Source organism: Bos taurus, chromosome 24 (genome assembly GCF_002263795.3).
Source record: "Bos taurus isolate L1 Dominette 01449 registration number 42190680 breed Hereford chromosome 24, ARS-UCD2.0, whole genome shotgun sequence".
Taxonomy (NCBI): Eukaryota; Metazoa; Chordata; class Mammalia; order Artiodactyla; family Bovidae; genus Bos; species Bos taurus.
Window position 1 is genome coordinate 34,697,111 of NC_037351.1, and position 18,963 is coordinate 34,716,073.

General features: G+C 42.7%; 1 protein-coding gene across 15 annotated transcripts in view; it reads right to left on the reverse strand.

The window, feature by feature from the left end:
• The window catches only part of GREB1L (GREB1 like retinoic acid receptor coactivator), a 244,054-nt gene that overhangs the window by 22,255 nt on the left and 202,836 nt on the right, over positions 1–18,963 (reverse strand). For all 15 annotated transcript variants that reach the window (XM_024984515.2, XM_024984514.2, XM_024984517.2 and 12 more), the window contains 5 exons: positions 15,027–15,207; positions 13,132–13,324; positions 9,280–9,413; positions 4,916–5,255; positions 527–642 (listed from right to left, as the gene is read on the reverse strand). In XM_024984515.2, the coding sequence (XP_024840283.1) occupies positions 527–642; positions 4,916–5,255; positions 9,280–9,413; positions 13,132–13,324; positions 15,027–15,207 (964 nt within the window). The remainder of the gene's footprint in view (positions 1–526; positions 643–4,915; positions 5,256–9,279; positions 9,414–13,131; positions 13,325–15,026; positions 15,208–18,963) is intronic.

The window sequence follows — 18,963 nt, forward strand, 5'->3', positions numbered from 1 at the left end:
GACTCGGGTTTAATCCCTGGGTTGGAAAAATCCCCTGGAGAAGGAAATGGCAACCCACTCCTGTATTCTTGCCTGGAAAATCCCATGGACAGAAGAGCCTGGCGGGCTACAGTCCATCAGGGCCCCAAAGAGCTGGACACAACTGAGCAACTAAACAACAATACTATTCTTGCTATTGCCTTCCAACCCACAGGCCCCAGATCCTTGAGGGAACAGCAGCCTAACAGAGACACTTCATCCAAAAAGCTCCTCAGTGGGGGCAATGCTTCTCCTCCCTGCCCCTCTGGCTGCCCAGCTTTCATGCATAAACACTTCTCCTCCGGGGCTTCTCTCTCATTCCCCAAATTGCTAGGCAATCTCTGGAAAGTTGAAAGAATCCAAGAAGGCTAAATTTCTTACATCCCCGAGTAAAACAACTGCCTTCTCACTTGCCAAGTGAAGGAAGTGGATGAGCATCAGCTAAGTTTTAACCGTCAGCTCAGCCAAGCAACCAATGGGAAATGAGAATTAGTGATTGGCATTGTACCTGGGAAAGGTTTCTCCAAGAGGATCTTTGCCAGTTAATATCACAATACAAGGCAGACCTTCTAGATCCTGGTATGTCCGAGGGACCCACTCTTCTGCTTCATTTCCTCTCCAAGTCTGTAGAAGGGGACCCAACAATAAAATTAAAACCCCTCATTGAATTTCCACCTTTTTTGTTTCTACAGTCAGATTTTACACACATCTGTGCTTCCAAATGACTTCCAATAAGTGTGTTTGTGTGTATACATATATTTTAATTGCTACTGAAAAGAATACACCAAGTACTCTAGAAGAATGTGGGCTTTCACGTTATCTCAATAAGGTAAACAGGAGATCTTAATGAATATATTATGTATTAGCCATGCACATCAAAGAAATATACAATGTGAAATATCCCACCAATGGTACAAACCTTACAGAAACCCTACTTAAACTACCTGACTCAGTGCTCTTAAGTACAACACTTTCTTTGTATAATGGAAAGACTCTTGGGATTGATTGATTGAAAAAAGACCATTTTGGTTATAAATGACTGATAAAATAATCACAGCAAAACTTATATACAATCACCTCTATACATTAACTGAAATATACATATACACACATGTGTATATCTTTAATAAATGGAACAATCTCAAATACAGGAATTTATCAAGAGGAAGAAAATCTCAACTTGAAGGATGCTTGAAAGTGAAAAGATCTTACAGATTTTTTTTTTCTATTCTAGAGCAGAAAGAAAATAAACCATCTCTTAAGTGGATAAGGTGATTTCTACTACTTTTTATGAAGTGTGTAGCATCTAATTGTGATTTATATCAGCTTTCTAGCAGGAATTATAAGAAATGAACTGACATTTCTGATGATGTTTTTGGGAACAAGGACTGAAAAGTGAGGTATTAGGAGATGCATATAATGTTATTTTTAAATAGACTGGTATTTCCTTTGCTAAAACCAACATGGGATAAAAAGAAATATATCAGGTAAGATATGATATGATATAATATAACAGAGTTTGGTTACTGGTTTGTTGATGTCTATAAAAGCCAGTCTTGGAAATAAATATACCCACAATTACTTCAAGTAAAATGCATAGAATTTTTAAAACTGGAAGAGCCCCCAAACCTCAATCTTTTGTCATATATTTTTATGCCAAGGAGAACTCAGTGGATCTACATGACTATTTATAAGTTTGAGACTTTCTGTGTCTTAGAAAACCAATCTGTCAAAAACATTAAGACATTAGCAGAAAGTTTCTCCCCACCCCCAATTCAGTTTTCCATATATTTTCATGTCAAAGGGAACTAGAACATTACCTAAGTCAAAGCAAATAATTCTGCAAATAAGAATCATTTTACTCATAAACCTTCTTGTTGGACTTATGAATCCCTGACTCTGGGGTCTCCCCAAATATATTTCATGGTTCTAGCAAGAATGAGGTTGGGTTATAATGATGGAAGAATAGATGTCGTGTTTTATATGGAGAATTATTTTCAAAAAATGATTAAACAGATTCCACTTTTACTCTTGAGCAATCAGAGCAAGGCAAACCCACTATGTAATGTTTTCCTGTCACACTGCTACTTCTGATGATGGATGGCTGCCGTTCTTCTACGGGTCTATCATGCCCTGAGGGAGCTTTTCCTACGGAAGCAGTTAAGACAACACGAAAGACTGAGAGAGCATTGACTTAGGGGCTTATATGGGGTTCAAGGTCAAGGAAATCTAACGAAAGCTTCACAGGCCTTCTGGACAGACTAACTTATTTAGATATAAACTTATATCCTTCCAAAGTACTTATTATCACTTAGAAGTTAACCACAATACCTAAAGGCTAAGCACAAAAATAAGGCCCCCTAATGGAAAAAGAGGCACTGGATATTACCCAAGGCTAGAGACAAAAGGCATGGAAAATCCCATGGACTGAGGAGCCTGGTGGGCTGCCATCTATGGGGTCGCACAGAGTCAAGACATGACTGAAGCGACTTAGCAGCAGCAGAGACAAAAGGCATCCTGGTGCTGTTTCGTCAGTGGTGAAGGAAGTTGGTATTAATAATTTAGAGATCAGTAGGTGAAACAGAGACCACCTGGCAAGTGGCAGTCTTACTAAGGATTCGAACGTTTCAAATCTTCACTTCCACACCAGTGGAAAATAGGGACTTCCATGGTGGTCCAGTGGTTAAGATTCTACCTTGTACTGCAGGGGGCCTGGGTTTGATCCCTGGTCAGGGAACCAGATTCCACATGCTGCCAACTAAAGATCCTGTGTGCAGAAACAAAGACCCGGTACAAATAAATAAAAATAAATATTTTTTAAAATAAAAAAGGTGGAATATAAAAAAGATGGATTGATGTGATTGAGGGATTTTGAACATATGTAAACTCTCTTTTTTTTAAGGCATCCCCCACACACGTGGGATCTTAGTTCCAAGAGGATCAAAGCTGCACTCCTGCATTACAGGGCAGAGTCTTAACCACTGGACACCAAGGAAGTCCCTGGAAGTCTCTTCTGTGTAGCTGGTGCTTGGCCACTGCTCATGCGACTTGAGGTGTAACTGCTTGAGAAGTAATCACTTGAGATCTCTTCACAGCACAGCCCCAGCAGCCCCGGGAAGCCCTGCAGGTGGTTCTGATGTGCTTGCAGCCAGGTAGGAACCTCAATTATTGACTGTTTTTCAAACTACGGCCCACGGGGGCAAATTATCGAAGACTGCTGATTACACTGAATTAGTAAGTGTCTGTGGAGAAGGAAATGGCAACCCACTCCAGTGTTCTTGTCTGAAGAATCCTAGGGACGGGGGAGCCTGATGGGCTGCCGTCTATGGGGTCGCACAGAGTCAGACATGACTGAAGCAACTTAGCAGCAGCAGGAGCAGCAGTAGCAGTAAGCGTCTGAACAAATGACCTAAGACGCTCTAAGCAGCTATACCTGGTCAGTGCCAATGGAGACCCAGAGAAGACCTTGCAGACTCATAGCCTTTTAGAACATCTCCCTGCAGTAGGTGTGTGAGACCTCACAGAGCGGTGCTGATTACCTGCCTGTCCAGATTCCTCATCATTAGCATCATTCAAATTGTCTCATAACTAATAAGTTGTATTGTAAGAAGAGTTTCAGGATTCTCATTTCTTACTTATCCCAGGAATACTGCTATATTGTGGTCTATGACTTTAATTCAAAACTGTGAACGTTATATCTATATATCCATATGTGAAATGTAAATGTTACAACTTTCACTAAATATAGGAGCTTCTATGTTTAGAAAGATTTATTTGTTCCAACTGTGTATCAAGCTAATACAAGACATTTTGTCTGCATTTTGGATTATTTGAGTTAGGCAGTAGAACGCAATACAAAGGTTTACATTTGCAAAATGCTCTATGAATATGAAATAATAATGTTCAAATTACAGCCCTTAGAGACCATGCAGTCTAACGCTCATTTTGCAGTTGGTAAACTGCAGCCCAGATGGAAATGTAAATCCTCTAAGACTGCATGCTTTCTTTTTATACAATTTGTGTCAAAGTAGGCTTTTCTTTATCCAGGTTAGCTCAGTATTTACTTTCTGCAAGGTTCAGAAACCATGTTGATCTAACCCAGACATAGAGCACCTTGCTCAGTACCGCACCTATTGGTGTGCAGAATTTCATTAAGTGCTGTCAAAGAGCTGGGACACATTGGATTAGAAGAGTCCCCAGAAAAATCTGAGCGGGGCATGAGGTAGGGACTTAGGTTAGTTGATCAAAGAAGTCTCCCCCGCCCACCACACCTGACAGGAGGGGTTCAGAAAAAGCAATGCCTTCCCCGTGCAGAGGGGTGGGGAACTTAGCCATGCACAGGCTTGGAAGAGTCTCAGTCCAGCCCGCGCTTGGGGCCAAAGCAAGTACAAAGAGACAGCAAACTGTTGGGGAATCCACATGCAAGAGGGTGGGCAGTTGTCCTCTGTGAGCCCTGAAGAGAAAACAGGATACTTTACCGACTCTGGGTGGACAGAAAAGATTCAGTGAATGGATGATATTGAAAGGCGTGCCCCCACGGAGGTCCGAGAGAACAACTTACCTTTTTTTTTTTTCTGAGAAAACAGATGGCCGTGGGCTAGATGAATCTTGAACAAGGTCAATAAACAGGGGGTGAAATTGGGTCATCGCATTTTTTTTTGCACCTGCAGTCGGAGAGCATGGAAGACCAACTGCATGCATGCACTAGCATGGGGGACCCAGACCGAATGTTAATAAACTAGGAAGGTGGACACGTCCCTTAGCTTAGCCTTAACGTTGTCACAAAGTCGCGTGACACTTGTGCAAAACTCTAGCAAACGGCAGGCCTCTGAGCCGCCTGCACGGGGTAGGGGTGGGGGGTCCTAGAAAACGGAGCGAAGGTCTGTCCATTGCTAACCTTTAGTCGTGCCACAAAGTGGGCTGCCACGCTGAGTTCAGAGGCGGGGTTCCCCAGGACCACCTCGAAGCGGTACTGGAGCCCCAGCTTGTCGCGCACCTCCTGCAGCCGCTCCTTGGCCAGCATCGCCAGCTGCACAGAGGGCACCCGGAGGATGAGCATGTGTCCACGCCCGCTGCGGTTCTTCCCCGGGCAGCTGAGGAGGTCATCCATGATGTTGAGGGTCTCTGGTGTGCTGTGGTCACGCAGGGACGCCACGGTGGTCAGAGCCATCAGAGCCTCCGAGTACTGCTGGATGAGGAGGTAGCAGCGAACCACCATGCTATGCAGCCTCGGGTACCTTCAACAGAACACAGGGGCGCTAGCGTGGGGGCCGTGGGGCCTGGGAGCGCAAGGGCTGTGTGGTAGGAATGGAGACCCAGCAGGGTGGGAAGCAGATAGTGGTGGGTGGTGGGCTTGAGCTCAAGAATGACCTGGATTTGAGTCAGTTCTTATAAGGTGGATGAACCTAGAGCCTATTATACAGAGTGAAGTCAGAAAGAGAAAAACAAATATCGGAGATTAACACATATATATGGAACCTAGAAAGATGGTACCGATGAAGCTATTCGCAGGGCAGCAGTGGAGATGCAGACATAGAGAACAGACTATGGACACGGGTCGGGGGAGGAAAGAAGGTGGGACGAATGGAGAGAGTAGCATGGAAGCATATACACTACCGTTTGTAAAACAGCCGGAGGAAATTTGCTCTATGACTCAGGGAACTCAAACTGAGGTTTGGTAACAACCCAGAGGGGTAGGATGGGATGGCAGGTAGGAGGGAGATTCAAGAGGGAGGAGACATATGTCTGATTCATGGTGATGTATGGCAGAAACCAAAGCAATATTGTAAAGCAACTATCCTTCAATTAAAAATAAATAAATTTGTTAAAAAAGAATGAACTTGGAGACCTTCTGTAGAGCGCAGGGACCTCAGCTCGATGTTCTGTGGCAGCCTGGATGGGAGGGGAGTTTGGGGGAGAATGGATACATGCATATGTATGGCTCAGTCCCTTCCTGTTCACCCGAAACTATCAGAACATTGTTAATCGGCTATACCCCAACACAAAATTAAAGCTTTTAAAAAAGAATGACCTTGGAGCCCACATCACTAGAAGGAAAAGCTGAGCTCACAACACCTTCTGGGATAGGTACCTTGAGTTCAAGAGGCTTAGGGACAGTCTAGGGATCCTAGCTTCTCCCAGAGTGGTCTCTAAATCAGCAGCATCACCACCGGGGAGCTTGTCAGATGTGCCAAACCCTCCTACCCCATGTGCACTGAATCAGAAACAGCCTGGACAAGGTCCCCGGGTGATTTGTACCACACTGTATCTTGAGAAGCACTGGTCCGCTCAGACTATCCACAGAGTCGTAAAGGATCATCCCTAGACTCTAAGCTCTTGCTGCTGTCCTGGGGTTAGAATGCTTGGTAGCTTATTTCTCTGATACTTAAAATTATAGTTGAGGAAACTGATACATTAATGTAATGTCTGTTAAGTATAAGGAGTAAAAAGAGTAATTATTATGGCTAATTTGAGGTCAGCTCCCTTGTAGCAATAACAATTGTTGTTGTTCAGTCGCTAAGTCGTGTCCAAGTCTTTCCAACCCCAGGGACTGTAGCACATCAGGCTTTCCTGTCCTTCACCATCTCCTAGAATTTGCTCAAACTCATGTCCATTGAGTCAGGGCAATAACAGTATCTTCTCATAAAAATGGAGGAAGCTTGGAGCCAGCTGGAGAAATAGCATCCCCTAGTGGTGTGGTCTCCCATCCACCTGGGCGAAAGGAGCCCCGGGAAATAAACAGCAGGGGTGTCCTTGACTCACCCCAGCATTCCCTGCTCACCACCTTCCACTGGACCAACTCGGCTGTTGTTTTTTTTTTTTTTTTTTACAATTACAGAGCAAGCAGAAAATAAACCTCTCATTTATGTGCTATTCCTCATAAGACCCGGCCAGAAGACAGACGGAATACACACGGGTAAAGAGGACCCACTTGCAGGCCTGAAGAGGTGCTGGTCAAGAAAGCAGGCCTGGGGAAAGCAAGGCCTGGACCGGAGCTTGGCTGGGCCTCCCGTGGAGCCCGCAGAAGGATGGCGGGTCTATGAACTTTCTTCCTGGATGCCGGCTGGTGGCACAGGCAGCCTCCTAGCAGCTGGGTAGACCAGAGGGCAATTTCACCTTTGCTCCACTTTATAATTCTATTTAAAGTGAAACAGTCATCACCAGCCTTGCACAGGAAAGCCCAGGGTCAAATACCAGTTCAGGTCAGCAAATGGCTAACTGTGGTTTTGAAGTACTTAGAGCTGGAAAAGACCATGGATTGATTCCCTGGGTTCTGATTCACTTTCTCATGGAAGGATGCTGATTTAAAGACTGGGAGAAATTCAGCTACTTGCCTAAGATCATCCAGTCAGTGAGACAAGAGTGTGGATTTTATTCAGTTCTTTGACAATGTCTTCTCAAGTGGTACAGATTTAGTAGACTGGGGAAAAGTAAAGAACTCCTTTAGTTCCATCGGTCCTCCTGAACCACTCCATTCAAGTGTTCAGTAAATCATAGCCATTATGAGCCTGGGGGACCTGGGCTAGAGGAAGTGAGCACAGATGATCCAAGTTTAAGGCTTACTGTTTTGTTTTTTTTTTTTGCTGCGGCATGTAAGAAAACCAAAGTTATATCGAAGGGTAACTTTGATATGAAAAGTGAAAGTGTTAGTTGCTCAGCTGTGTCTGACTCTTTGTGACCCCATGGACTGTGGCCCACCAGACTCCTCTGTCCATGGAATTCTTCAAGTAGGAATACTGGAGTGGGTTGCCAATCCCCTTTCCAGGGGATTTTCCCAACCCAGGGAATGAACTCAGGTCTCCCGCATTGCAGGCAGATTCTGTACTATCTGACATGCAGGCATTTAAATTTTACACTGAAAGAGCTATGAATTTAGAAGTGAATAGTTTTCCCAATTTTTTTTTTGTATTCAATTATAATCATAGTTTTTTAAGGATTACAAAAGTTGTATAGGAGCTGATGGGACTGTCCATTAAAATATGAGTTATAACAAAAAAAAATAAAAAAAAAAAATAAAATATGAGTTATAAAACTCCAAGATGTTACTTAAAGAAAAGATAGGTTCCAAGCTGGTGGATAGAACAGGAGGTTGGGGAACACTTAGAAGGGAGACTCATGAGGTGGTTTTAGAAATCTCAGATCACAGGGGCCACGAGGGGATTAACATCACAGTGTCTGTTATGTCTTCTCAGACCCAACAGCTGCGAAAGTACAAAATCCCACTGCACGCCTGTTCCTTTTCCTGACACCGCCCAATAACTTGCTGGGTAGGACGTTTCTCCCTGATCATCTTTATTTCTTTTTCTTAGCAATCTTATAGGGCAGCTTTTAAATAGATGGGTTGTGATTGATGAGAGACAGTGTTAAGAACTAGAGCTACTAAAAATAAGAATGTATCTCATCGAAGAGTGCCTTACTGCCCCATCACTGGGTGATCAGACAGAATATTGTAGTGGAGGACAGGGAGGAACCTCTACTAGGTTAAATTCTTTTATTTTTTTTTGGCCATGCCCAGCTTGAGGGATCTCAGTTCCCCGACCACAGATCGAATCACGGTCCTAACCACTGGACTGCTGTGGAATTCCCTATTAGGTTAAATTCTTATGCCTCTTTTTTTGAGTCTGTAGTTCAAGATCAGAGAGGGGGAAAACAAATGAACAAACAAAACAGAAAATCCCTTTGCTCTTCCAGCGTTTGACCTGAAATTGAGGAAGAAAAAGGAGACAGAGTCGTAAGACTTTACCCCAAAGTCGGGGACTGGAGGAGGGCCACTTGGAACTGAGCTCAAACAATCTGATTATTCTTTAGTGTTCTCCAGTTTACACTTCAAGTCTCTCATAGTAAAGTTTCATTTCTTTACTGAGGGTGATTGCCTGTGGTAGACAAGAGGAGAAAAGTGTGGGGTGCATGGTGGGGAGGGGGAGGCCAGACCCCAGAGGAATGGCTTCTAATAAGCCAGTCCCTCTCTGCCCGCATCATCTCTGGGTGCAGCTGTGAACCTGCCTGGGAGATGATTCAGAGCACGGAAGGTGGTTATCCTTCCCACTCGGGGTCACTGGATTCCTTTGCTGGTCCTGGATGATGATAGAAAACCCAGCTGAGTGGAAGGTCATGTCAGGACAGGCTGTTTTTATTCTGCTCTTGAGTGTCATTTGCATAGCCTGGGCTCCACCAACATTCCCTGTGACTCTGACAGAAAGACGTTTGGCATGTTCAGACAAACAAGAACAGCTAAAGACAAGGCTGAAGGTCCTTATTTACCTCTCCAAGAGCGTGTTCACCATTTTTTCAAATGTCTCGTCACATCTCAGAAGGGGGCTTGTGATTCCCCACTGCAGAGATTTACTGTACTCGTTCAGGCCGAAGTACAGCTTCTCCTCACAGCTCACGTCCTCCTGGTTCAAAACACAGAGCAAAGCCCAGTGAGGGCAGGGCACAAGGTGTCTGATTTTCAGGGGCGGGCGGCGGGGCGGGGGGGGGACCTGTAACAGGTTATTGCCTGAAAATTAGAAAAAATTGTGAATAAGCAAGTGGGACTATATCAAACTAAAAAGCTTCTGCACAGCAAAGGAAACAAAATGAAGAGGCAACCTACTGAACGGCAAAAAATACTTGCAAACCATTTACCTGATGAGGGGTTAATAGCCAGTATCTATAAAGAGCTCGTATAACTCAACAGCAATCCCCCCAATCCAATTAAAAAGTGAGAAGATCTGAATAAAATGTTTTCATTTTTTTTTTCTTCTCTTTATTTTTTCTTAGCAAAATGATAGGGACAGCTTGTTACATAGATGACTTAGAACCACCTGGAGCTAGCAGGGTTTGAAGAACTAGAGCTACTGGGCTCCCCCAGCATCACAAATTATAACTGACATGATTTAAAAAAAAAAAGTGACATGATTTACTGAATTCTTGTATCTTTGGGGAAAATGTTCCTCTGCTTAAAAAAAAAAATCTCCGCTCCCAGAGCCCTGGCCTCTCAGTGACCCTGAGCTTAGCACTCCCTGTCTTTGCGCTGCCGTCTCTGCTTTTGCTCCAGCCCAACCCTCTGCTCTGTGGACGCTGTTCCCTGGAAGGTCACCAAGGACTCTTGAGGCCAAACCCTCAGTCCTTGGCCTCGCTGCCCTCTCCGCCATTCTCTTCATTATTTTCTTCCATGATTTTATCTACACCAGCTGCTTCGGTCAGTGATCAGCATTCCTGAAAAAATATTCCAAAGCCTCAGCATAAAGTCCCCGTTCCTCCCCCAGCTCTGTGTTTGCCACGGCACACTTGCCTGGCCTCCACTCAGTTCACATCTGTCTTGTCTGCCCTCCACACGCAGGTCTGCTGCTCTTCTGTCTTCTCTTTTCCCACTAAAGGCATCACCTTAAAAATATCTCTGCTTTTCCCCTCTTCCTCAAAAAACAAATCCTAGAAAAGTTACCATTTCTTCCATCCTCTTTATTGCCAGCACCTCTATTCTGATTGAGGTACTCGTTCATTCGAGCCTGAATTATCAGAGAAGCCAGATGACTCACCCCCACCTTTCTAATCTCTTTGACTTGACCTCTTATAGTTAATAAATTGCCTTAAAATGTAGCCTCTTAGTATCCACTAAAGCTGAACTCTGCACTCAGCAATTTCACTCCCAGATACATACCCAACAAAAGTGTACACAGATGTCTACTAAAAGGCATGAGCTAGAATGCTCAAAGCAGCAACTGAAATCAGTGAATAGGATGAATAAATCAACTGTGGTGAGTCACCCAGCGTAACCTATATACAACCGAAAGAACGAGTGTTTCACGACTCATGTAAAATATAAAAGAATCTCACAATGTTGAGCAAAAGAAGTTATATATAACAGAGTGCCTACTGCACGTCTGCCTCACTTTAGTCGTGTCCAACTCTTCGTAACCCCATGGACTGCAGCCTACCAGGCTTCTCTGTCCATGGGATGCTCCAGGTAAGAATACTGGAGTGGACTGCCATTTCCTCTTCCAGGGGATCTTCCCAACCTGGGGAGCAATCCCGAATCTCTTCCGTCTCCTGCATTGGCAGGCAGGTTCTTTACCACCAGCGTTACCTGGAAAGCCCGTGCCTATCGCACAATTCCATTCAAAATGAGGCAAACCAAGCCAGAAGAGTGCCTCCCTCTGGCGACAGAGTGCCTGGCCTCTGGAGGGAAGCTCATGTTCTAGTTTTTCATCTGGGTGCTGGTTCCACGGGTATGTTCAGTTCGTGAAAATTCACGGAGCTGAACATTAACATTGAATAATTGTGAATTGTGAGTGATTGTGAATAATTGTGAACCTAAAAATATAAGAATTATGCATATTCTGGGGGTTCCCTGGTGGTCCAGTGGTTAGGAATCAGCACCTTCACTGCAATGGCCTGGGTTCAATCCTTGATCTGGGAACTAAGATCCTGCAAACTGCGTGCACAGCCAAAAGAGAAAAAAGAGTAGGTTCTGCTGTTTCTAATAATACTGTGCCCTTGCTAAAGAATTGTTCACCGACGTGTAACAAGTGTAAGCTTTCCCAGCCTGGTCTCAAAGATTCCATATGTGTATTTTCAGGTTTCATTTAATCCCGCTAAGTATCCTCTGAAAAACACCTGGCACTTCCTCCTCTACGGCCCTGCGCTGCTGACTGCTGTCCGAAGTGTCTGCTCTGTCCTCCCTCTCCTCCAGAGCCCACCCTGTGTGCTGTCCTCCATGTCAGCATTCCTGATGCTCTAAGACGGGCGCCACTTTTCCTCCTTCAACCCACAGAGCACTTTGGTTTTTTTGCAGTTGTCTTATTCTACTTTGTTTTTCTTTTCTTTTTTTTTTTATGTTTGTCATTTTGTTTTTACAAATAAAAATTGTATTTAGTTAAGATGTATATGTTGGAGAAGGAAATGACAACCCACTCCAGTATTCTTGTCTGGAGAATCCCATGGACAGAGGAGCCTAGTGGGCTACATACAGTCTCTGGGGTTGCAAAAGAATCAGACACGACTGAGTGACTGACACCCAGGGTGTATAACTTGACTTTTTTCTTTTTTAAAACTGCTGAAATATAATTGACATGAACATTACATTAGTTTCACGTGTACAACATAATAATCTGCTATTTGCATATGTGGTGAAATTATCACCACACCAAGTTTAGTTAACATCCACCCGTCACCACACACGGTTGTAATTCTTTTTTTCTTGTGGTGAGAACTTTTAAGATCTATTCTCCCAGCAATTTTCAAATGGACCGTAGAGTGCTATGAACCACTGTCACCTTCCTGTACATTATTCCCCAGAACCCATTCATTTTATAACTGGATTTTGGTGCCTTTTGGCCGCCTTCACCCATTTTGTCTGCCCTCCAGCCCCCACCAACTGGCAACCACCAATCTGTTTTCTCTGTGTTCTCTGTGTGTCTCTTTTTTTTTTTGATGTGGAGTTTTTTAAAGTCTTTATTGAATTTGTTACAGTATTGCTTCTGTTTTATGTTTTGGTTTTTTGGCCACAAGGCATTAGCTATCTGACCAGGGATGGAACCCACACGCCCTGCACTGGAAGACAGCCTTAACAACTGAACCACCAGGGAAGTCTCAGAATGAATCATTCAAAAGCACAGAACTAATCCAGGATATTGATAATTATGTCAGATCATGTTACATTTTAGGGGGACAAACTACACAGGTGGATAATTTTGTATCTGCATGATAACCTAAAGTAGAGCCCACCAAATCAAATTTATAGAGAACACTATTCACTAGCTTTTGTTGTTCTTATTGTTTAGTCACTCAGTCGTGTCTGACTCTTTACAACCTCATGGACTGTAGCCCACCAGGCTCCTCTGTCCACGGGATTCTCCAGGCAACAATACTGGAGTGGGCTGCCATTTCCTTCTCCAGGGGATTTTTCCAACCCAGGGATTAAAACCGAAGTCTCCTGCATTGGCAGGCGATTCTTTACCACTGAGTCACCTGGGAAGCCCATTCTTTAGCCTTTAGTGAATACTAATTGTAAGTATATGGAACTTTTAGAAGCTAAAGCACCCGTAAGGCTTTTGGCCATGTTTTCTGATGCTGTTCTGCTCCCGAGGGGACTGGGAACACGCCTGGCAGAAGGCGGGGAAAGAGACTCACTGTGCTGTCCAGCTGCATCCAGTGCACCTCGTTGCTGGTGCTGATTCGGGACTGTTGGGTCTGCAGAGTGTATGGACAGGAGGTGACCTGGAGCACCAGGAGGTTGAAAGCTTCCAGAACCTCTCTGCCGTTAATGACCCTGTCAGCCAATCCATGGCCGGGCTCGCCATGTGACAAAGAGCCCGACATGACACTGTAGAGACATTGAAAGTCACATTAACACCTCCTCATTTAAGTGACTAGATGCACAATCAGAGAGCAAAACAGAGGTCATGTCTTAGCTCTTATTTTTTTCAGTTCTTATTAACTGAGAGCAGCAGTGGAAACAACCAGCATTTGATGTGGAAGAGCAGAAATAACCCTCTTTCTTACCCCTTTCAGACAGCTTTCAGGGAATTTTTTTTTTTTCCTTTTTCAGTTTGTCCCTAATACGCCTTGAAGTCTAAACTCCATTATCCAAGCCAAAGATATCCAAATCTGTAGCTTGAGGTGGATCATTTTAGTTTGAAAGCCCCACCAGTGTAAGAGAGCTCTCCATCAAAAAATGATGCTTATAACTGAGCAATGATCTGTGCCCCTAGAGAGATTCCCCAAATGACAAGGAATCCTTGCTGTGTTAATACACTTTCCTTCTTCCCTTGAGGCTGCTAGACCATGCAGAGGGCTCCTCCTGCCCCCTCCCTACCACCCACACTTTTATTCAGTGTGGATATACCAGGTTTCCGTGCAGCCTCAAAACCATATGTATATATTTATAGTCAAAGAAGTAATCTCAATGCCCATGAGAATTAAACAGAGAGATTCAGTGTGAAACCCTCAGAGGTTTCAAAGATGAGGTATATAAGGTCAGTGAGCTATTTCTGCTCGTAGAACACAAGCAGTAACTGAACAGGATGTGGGCAAAATTTCTTTTCTTTACCTTTCCTACCCTCTTCTCACCCCTCTGTCCTTTGCAAATCTAACAAGTTATGCAAGATCTTACTTACACCTGCCTAGGGCTCTAGACCAGATTGTGGAGTACCAAGCACATTCTAGCTTCTGAACAAGTGCTTTTGTAATTCTAACATCTCTATCATAGATCAAAAAACAAAATCCAGATGCCTAACCTCAGTGTGTCCCGAGAAAAGAAAGTCTGTGAGTGCTTGAGGATGCTAAAATTTCCCTCTCCCTACCTGGTTCGGACAAACCATGATATGTAATATGTGACAACAATTTTCCCTTAAAAAAAAAAAAACTGTTTGCTTTTTTCAATCCATAGCAACAAAGATACCCCCTACCAGATAAGTCCTGTGATTTGATCTGACTCCATCACACCACCATACTACTCTTTCATTAAAAAGCCCATAAAGAGAATGTTCTCTGGTTTAAACTGGTAAATTGTGGAAGATTCTGAAAATGCTCTCAGGTCACTGAAGTGGCATCCCTACTGCTGTTAAAGGGAAGAGGGAAGAGGGAAGAGAGAAAGGTAAGGAGGAGGAGAAATAGCAGGAGAGGAAGGGAAGGAGGGCCCGGAAAGGGAGGGAAGGAGAAGAACCAGGGAGGAAGAACGGCGGCGACAGGAAAGCACGTGGACCTTCTGGAGGCCGCTCACCAGCTCCTCCTTGCTGTCACCCTTTCCTTGGAGCAGCCAAGTCCCAAGGTGCTCTTAAGAGGGAATTTTAACAGGAACTTGAAATTTTGAATTTTTGAAAATTCACCCACAGTATAGTTAACATCAACAATGAAGTAGTCAGAAACATTGGGAGAGCAAGGCAAGGGCGGGAATGAGTTACCCATGAGAAGATGCCAAACGGTGGGGTCTCTGGGATTTCAAATGACCACCTTTTAAATCATTTATTACATAACCCTTACTGTTGGAGAAGAAAGATTGTATTTGCTCACTCTGAAGCAATCACCTCGTTAGTTCCACATGGGAGTTGTCATGGACTAGCACGAACAGCGTGTACGGGTTCTGCTTCACCCTTCTCATAAAAACTTCAAACTTGGTTTGTATCTCATTGTCTAGACGAACAACATATTTCTCTGCTCTCTGATAGGCTGTCCCATTTTCCTCCAGACCCAAGTCTACAAGGACACCTGCCAAGAAGAAAACAGAGATTATCTTTTTTATGTACATATCTATGAGATAAACTTTAGTGTCAACTGATTTACTGAGTACTAACCATATATAGAGAGATTTACAGAGTGGATAGCTTTCCTTTTCCATATTGCCCACCACCATTTGAGGAGGAAGTATCAGCTTTCCTTTTCTTTAGAATACCACAACTGACCTCCCATGCCACGTACAAATGACACCAGGGACCAATCCGATACATTAAGTAGAAGCTTGAATAATGAGACCTCTGTCCAGTCAAACTCTATTTCTATGTGAAGTGCTCAGCTAAAAGCTACTATAGGCCACTGCGGGGAAAAAAATGAAGCTTTGGGCTACAGCTCTTGGCCAAATTAATATAACAGTGCAAGTTTCCCTTACCCCAAATTTAGCAACATAACACATATAAGAAAAAAGGAAAATAAAATGTAATGTCCAAAGATACCACAGGCAGATCATGAGCTTTTTTAAGGTGGTATTTTACTCATTTTATACAGTGCCAGTGTTGCACAGTATACAAAGTGTGCTGCTGCTGCTGCTAAGTTGCTTCAGTCGTGTCCGACTCTGTGCGACCCCAGAGACGGCAGCCCACCAGGCTCCCCCGTCCCTGGGATTCTCCAGGCAAGAACCCTGGAGTGGGTTGCCATTTCCTTCTCCAATGCATGAAAGTGAAAAGTGCAAGTGAAGTCGCTCAGTCGTGTTCAACTCTTAGCAACCCCATGGACTGCAGCCTCCCAGGCTCCTCCGTCCATGGATTTTCCAGGCAAGAGTACTGGAGTGGGGTGCCATTGTCTTCTCCGATACAAAGTATGGGAAGACCTCAATGAAAGTGGGATTATGTGCCAAATCAAAAGAATGAACTGAATTACTCAAGAAAACTACCTTTTCAAAATGTTAGAAACTGTACAGCTTTAAAACTGTGTCATTATCTCTGTCTATAGTAAAATTACTTCTACATACAAACATCTAAAATAGGTCTAGGCGCAAGAAGCTGTTATAATTAAAACACCAAATCCTCCTTTAAAATGAATAGACAAAGTGGTAATTATGTGAGGTGAAGGATGTATTTACTAACCTTACCATGGTGAACGTTTCACAATATATACATGCATTAAAACATCACATTGTATACCTTAAACTTACAAATTTGTTCTTTATGGCTCAATACAGCTGGGAAAAATACTGCCCCCAAACAAGAGTGCACAGCACTCCGTCGCCCACCCCCAGACACTCAGCCCTCTGAGAGGAGGACCTTGTGACTCAAGCCTATGACCCTCTGAGGAGGAACCAGAAGACTGATTTGGGGTTAGATATGTCACATTTGGGGGTTAGATATGATCTTCCAAGCATATTCATTTAACATCCAGTATCAACCACATCCATCAGTCCCAACTGTGTGGAAAAAAGTTTTAAATTGAGAAAGATAAACAAGTGAAATGAAGAACTTTTACAAATTATGTTGACTTAGTTTCATTAATCAATTTTTTTCATATAAAACCAGCTCAATTAACAACTACATACACTTAGCATCTAGATGCCATAATATTAACAGCTCTAAATGGTATAAAGGAAAGTAAGAAAAATGTTTTACAATATGAAACATTCACTATACTGGAAAAGGTGAACAGAAAGGTAATTTTGCTTTCAAACTTTTTTCATTAGTCAAAGATTTTGAAACTTTTTTCTAACTTTTTTCTTTACTCAGAGATTGTTTTCAATTTCCACCCAAATGTAGTCAAAAGCTGTTGTGACTATTTCCAAAAGCCATCAATCAGATATTTAATTTGGCAGGTAGCCTGATTTCTTGGAAAGTGAATTGCTTATAAAGTGTATTTAACATTCAGTAGAGGTTTATTCAACATCTATTATGTATCAGGTATGTCAGGTACTGTGCTAGGCTTGGGGATACACAGGAGGGCAGGACAAAGATCTTAATCTCATGGATCTTATGATGGAGAAGACGGATATTTTTGACAAGTATATGATGAGAGACAAAGCCCTTTGAAGGGAGGAGCTGAGCAGAGGCACAGAGAAAGGACCTACTTAATCTTTGGGGGCTTCTGTTTCCTTTTTGTAAAAATGGGGAGAGTAGAGCCAGCCGAAAATTAGCCTGTATTTCCTAAATTTATCCTTAGGAAACAAGCAGTGCAAGTTAAAAATCTCTAAATATGAAAATGTGATAAATAATTCACGAAAAGGAAAAATATATTTTGTGGATAACTGAGCTGATCACATTTCAAAACAAATGAAATGAAGACCAATTGTGTATGACTTTTTCACATCAGGTCCATACACGCCCTTAACGGAAAGTAAAGTTCCACACATCTCCGAGGTCGTTCTCTTAGACATAACACAGTGTGTTAGCCTGTGCAGCCAGCTGGCTCTGCAGTGGTGTGTCTGGGTGGAAGGAGGCACATCAGATGTTCTTGATTGTTTTAGCTCTAACTGGACATTTTTAGTAGATCATCCTTACCTTTAAATTTTGTTTTAGACTTGCTTTTAGTGTTAAGTTTTGTTTCTTTCCTGGTTATGAAAGTGATAGATACTCATCTTGGGAAAACTGGAAAGTATAGAGATATATTAAAAAAGAAGAAAAAAATCATCCATGATTCTTTAACTTGAAATAAGAACTGCAAACATTTTTGTGCATTTCTTCCTGTTTTTTTTTAAACGGATATTCTTCTACCTAGCTCATATTTTGCAATTGTATATCCTGACCTTTTTCACCTATAACTGCAAAGTGAGAAATAAAACCATCTACAACCAGTCTAATGATACACTATCCTTTCATAGAACCTGGTGGTCTTACACCATGTATATTAATTAAAATGTAAACAGAATATAATTTAATATTCCAGTCTAATTCCTTTCTCCCTTCACAGCTTCTCCTTAGTCAATGTAAAACAAAAATGGGTATGGTCTCTTCCTTCAGAGGGCCTCTTTCAAGAGGTGTTAATGGCACTATTACAGGCATTTTATTTCAACTCAATAAAAGTTTCTTGTGCATCTACTATATTTAGAAATAAATGGAACAATCAATTACTCAAAAACAAAAGAGAAAGAAACAAAACTATCATTCTTTACTAATAATATATTTTGGTAGCAAACACAAAATCATCCACAGATAAATTAATTAATAAGAATTTAGTTAAGTTGATGGATTCAAAATCAATTTATAAAAATTAGTTGGATTTCTATATACCAAAAACAAACAGGAAATGTATTTTTAAAAAACCATTTTCAATGATGTCAAAAAAATACTGTTTAGGAATAAATCTTATAAAAGATATGTAAAACCTTTGTGGAGAAAATGAAACTATTAATGACATTGCTGCTGCTGCTGCTGCTGCTAAGTCGCTTCAGTCGTGTCCGACTCTGTGCGACCCCATAGACGGCAGCCCACCAGGCTCCCCCATCCCTGGGATTCTCCAGGCAAGAACCCTGGAGTGGGTTGCCATTTCCTTCTCCAATGCATGAAAGTGAAAAGTGAAAGTGAAGTTGCTCAGTCATGTCCGACTCTTCGCAACCCCATGGACTGCAGCCTATCAGGCTCCTCCATCCATGGGATTTTCTAGGCAAAAGTACTGGAGTGGGGTGCCATTGCCTTCTCTGATTAATGACATTAAAGAAAACTTAAATAGAACTATATCATAAAATATAGTTAAAATTATTTTTAAAATGTATATGGCAGAGCAAAAAAACAAGAATAGTCAAGGCAGCTCTGAAGTAGAAAAGGTGGG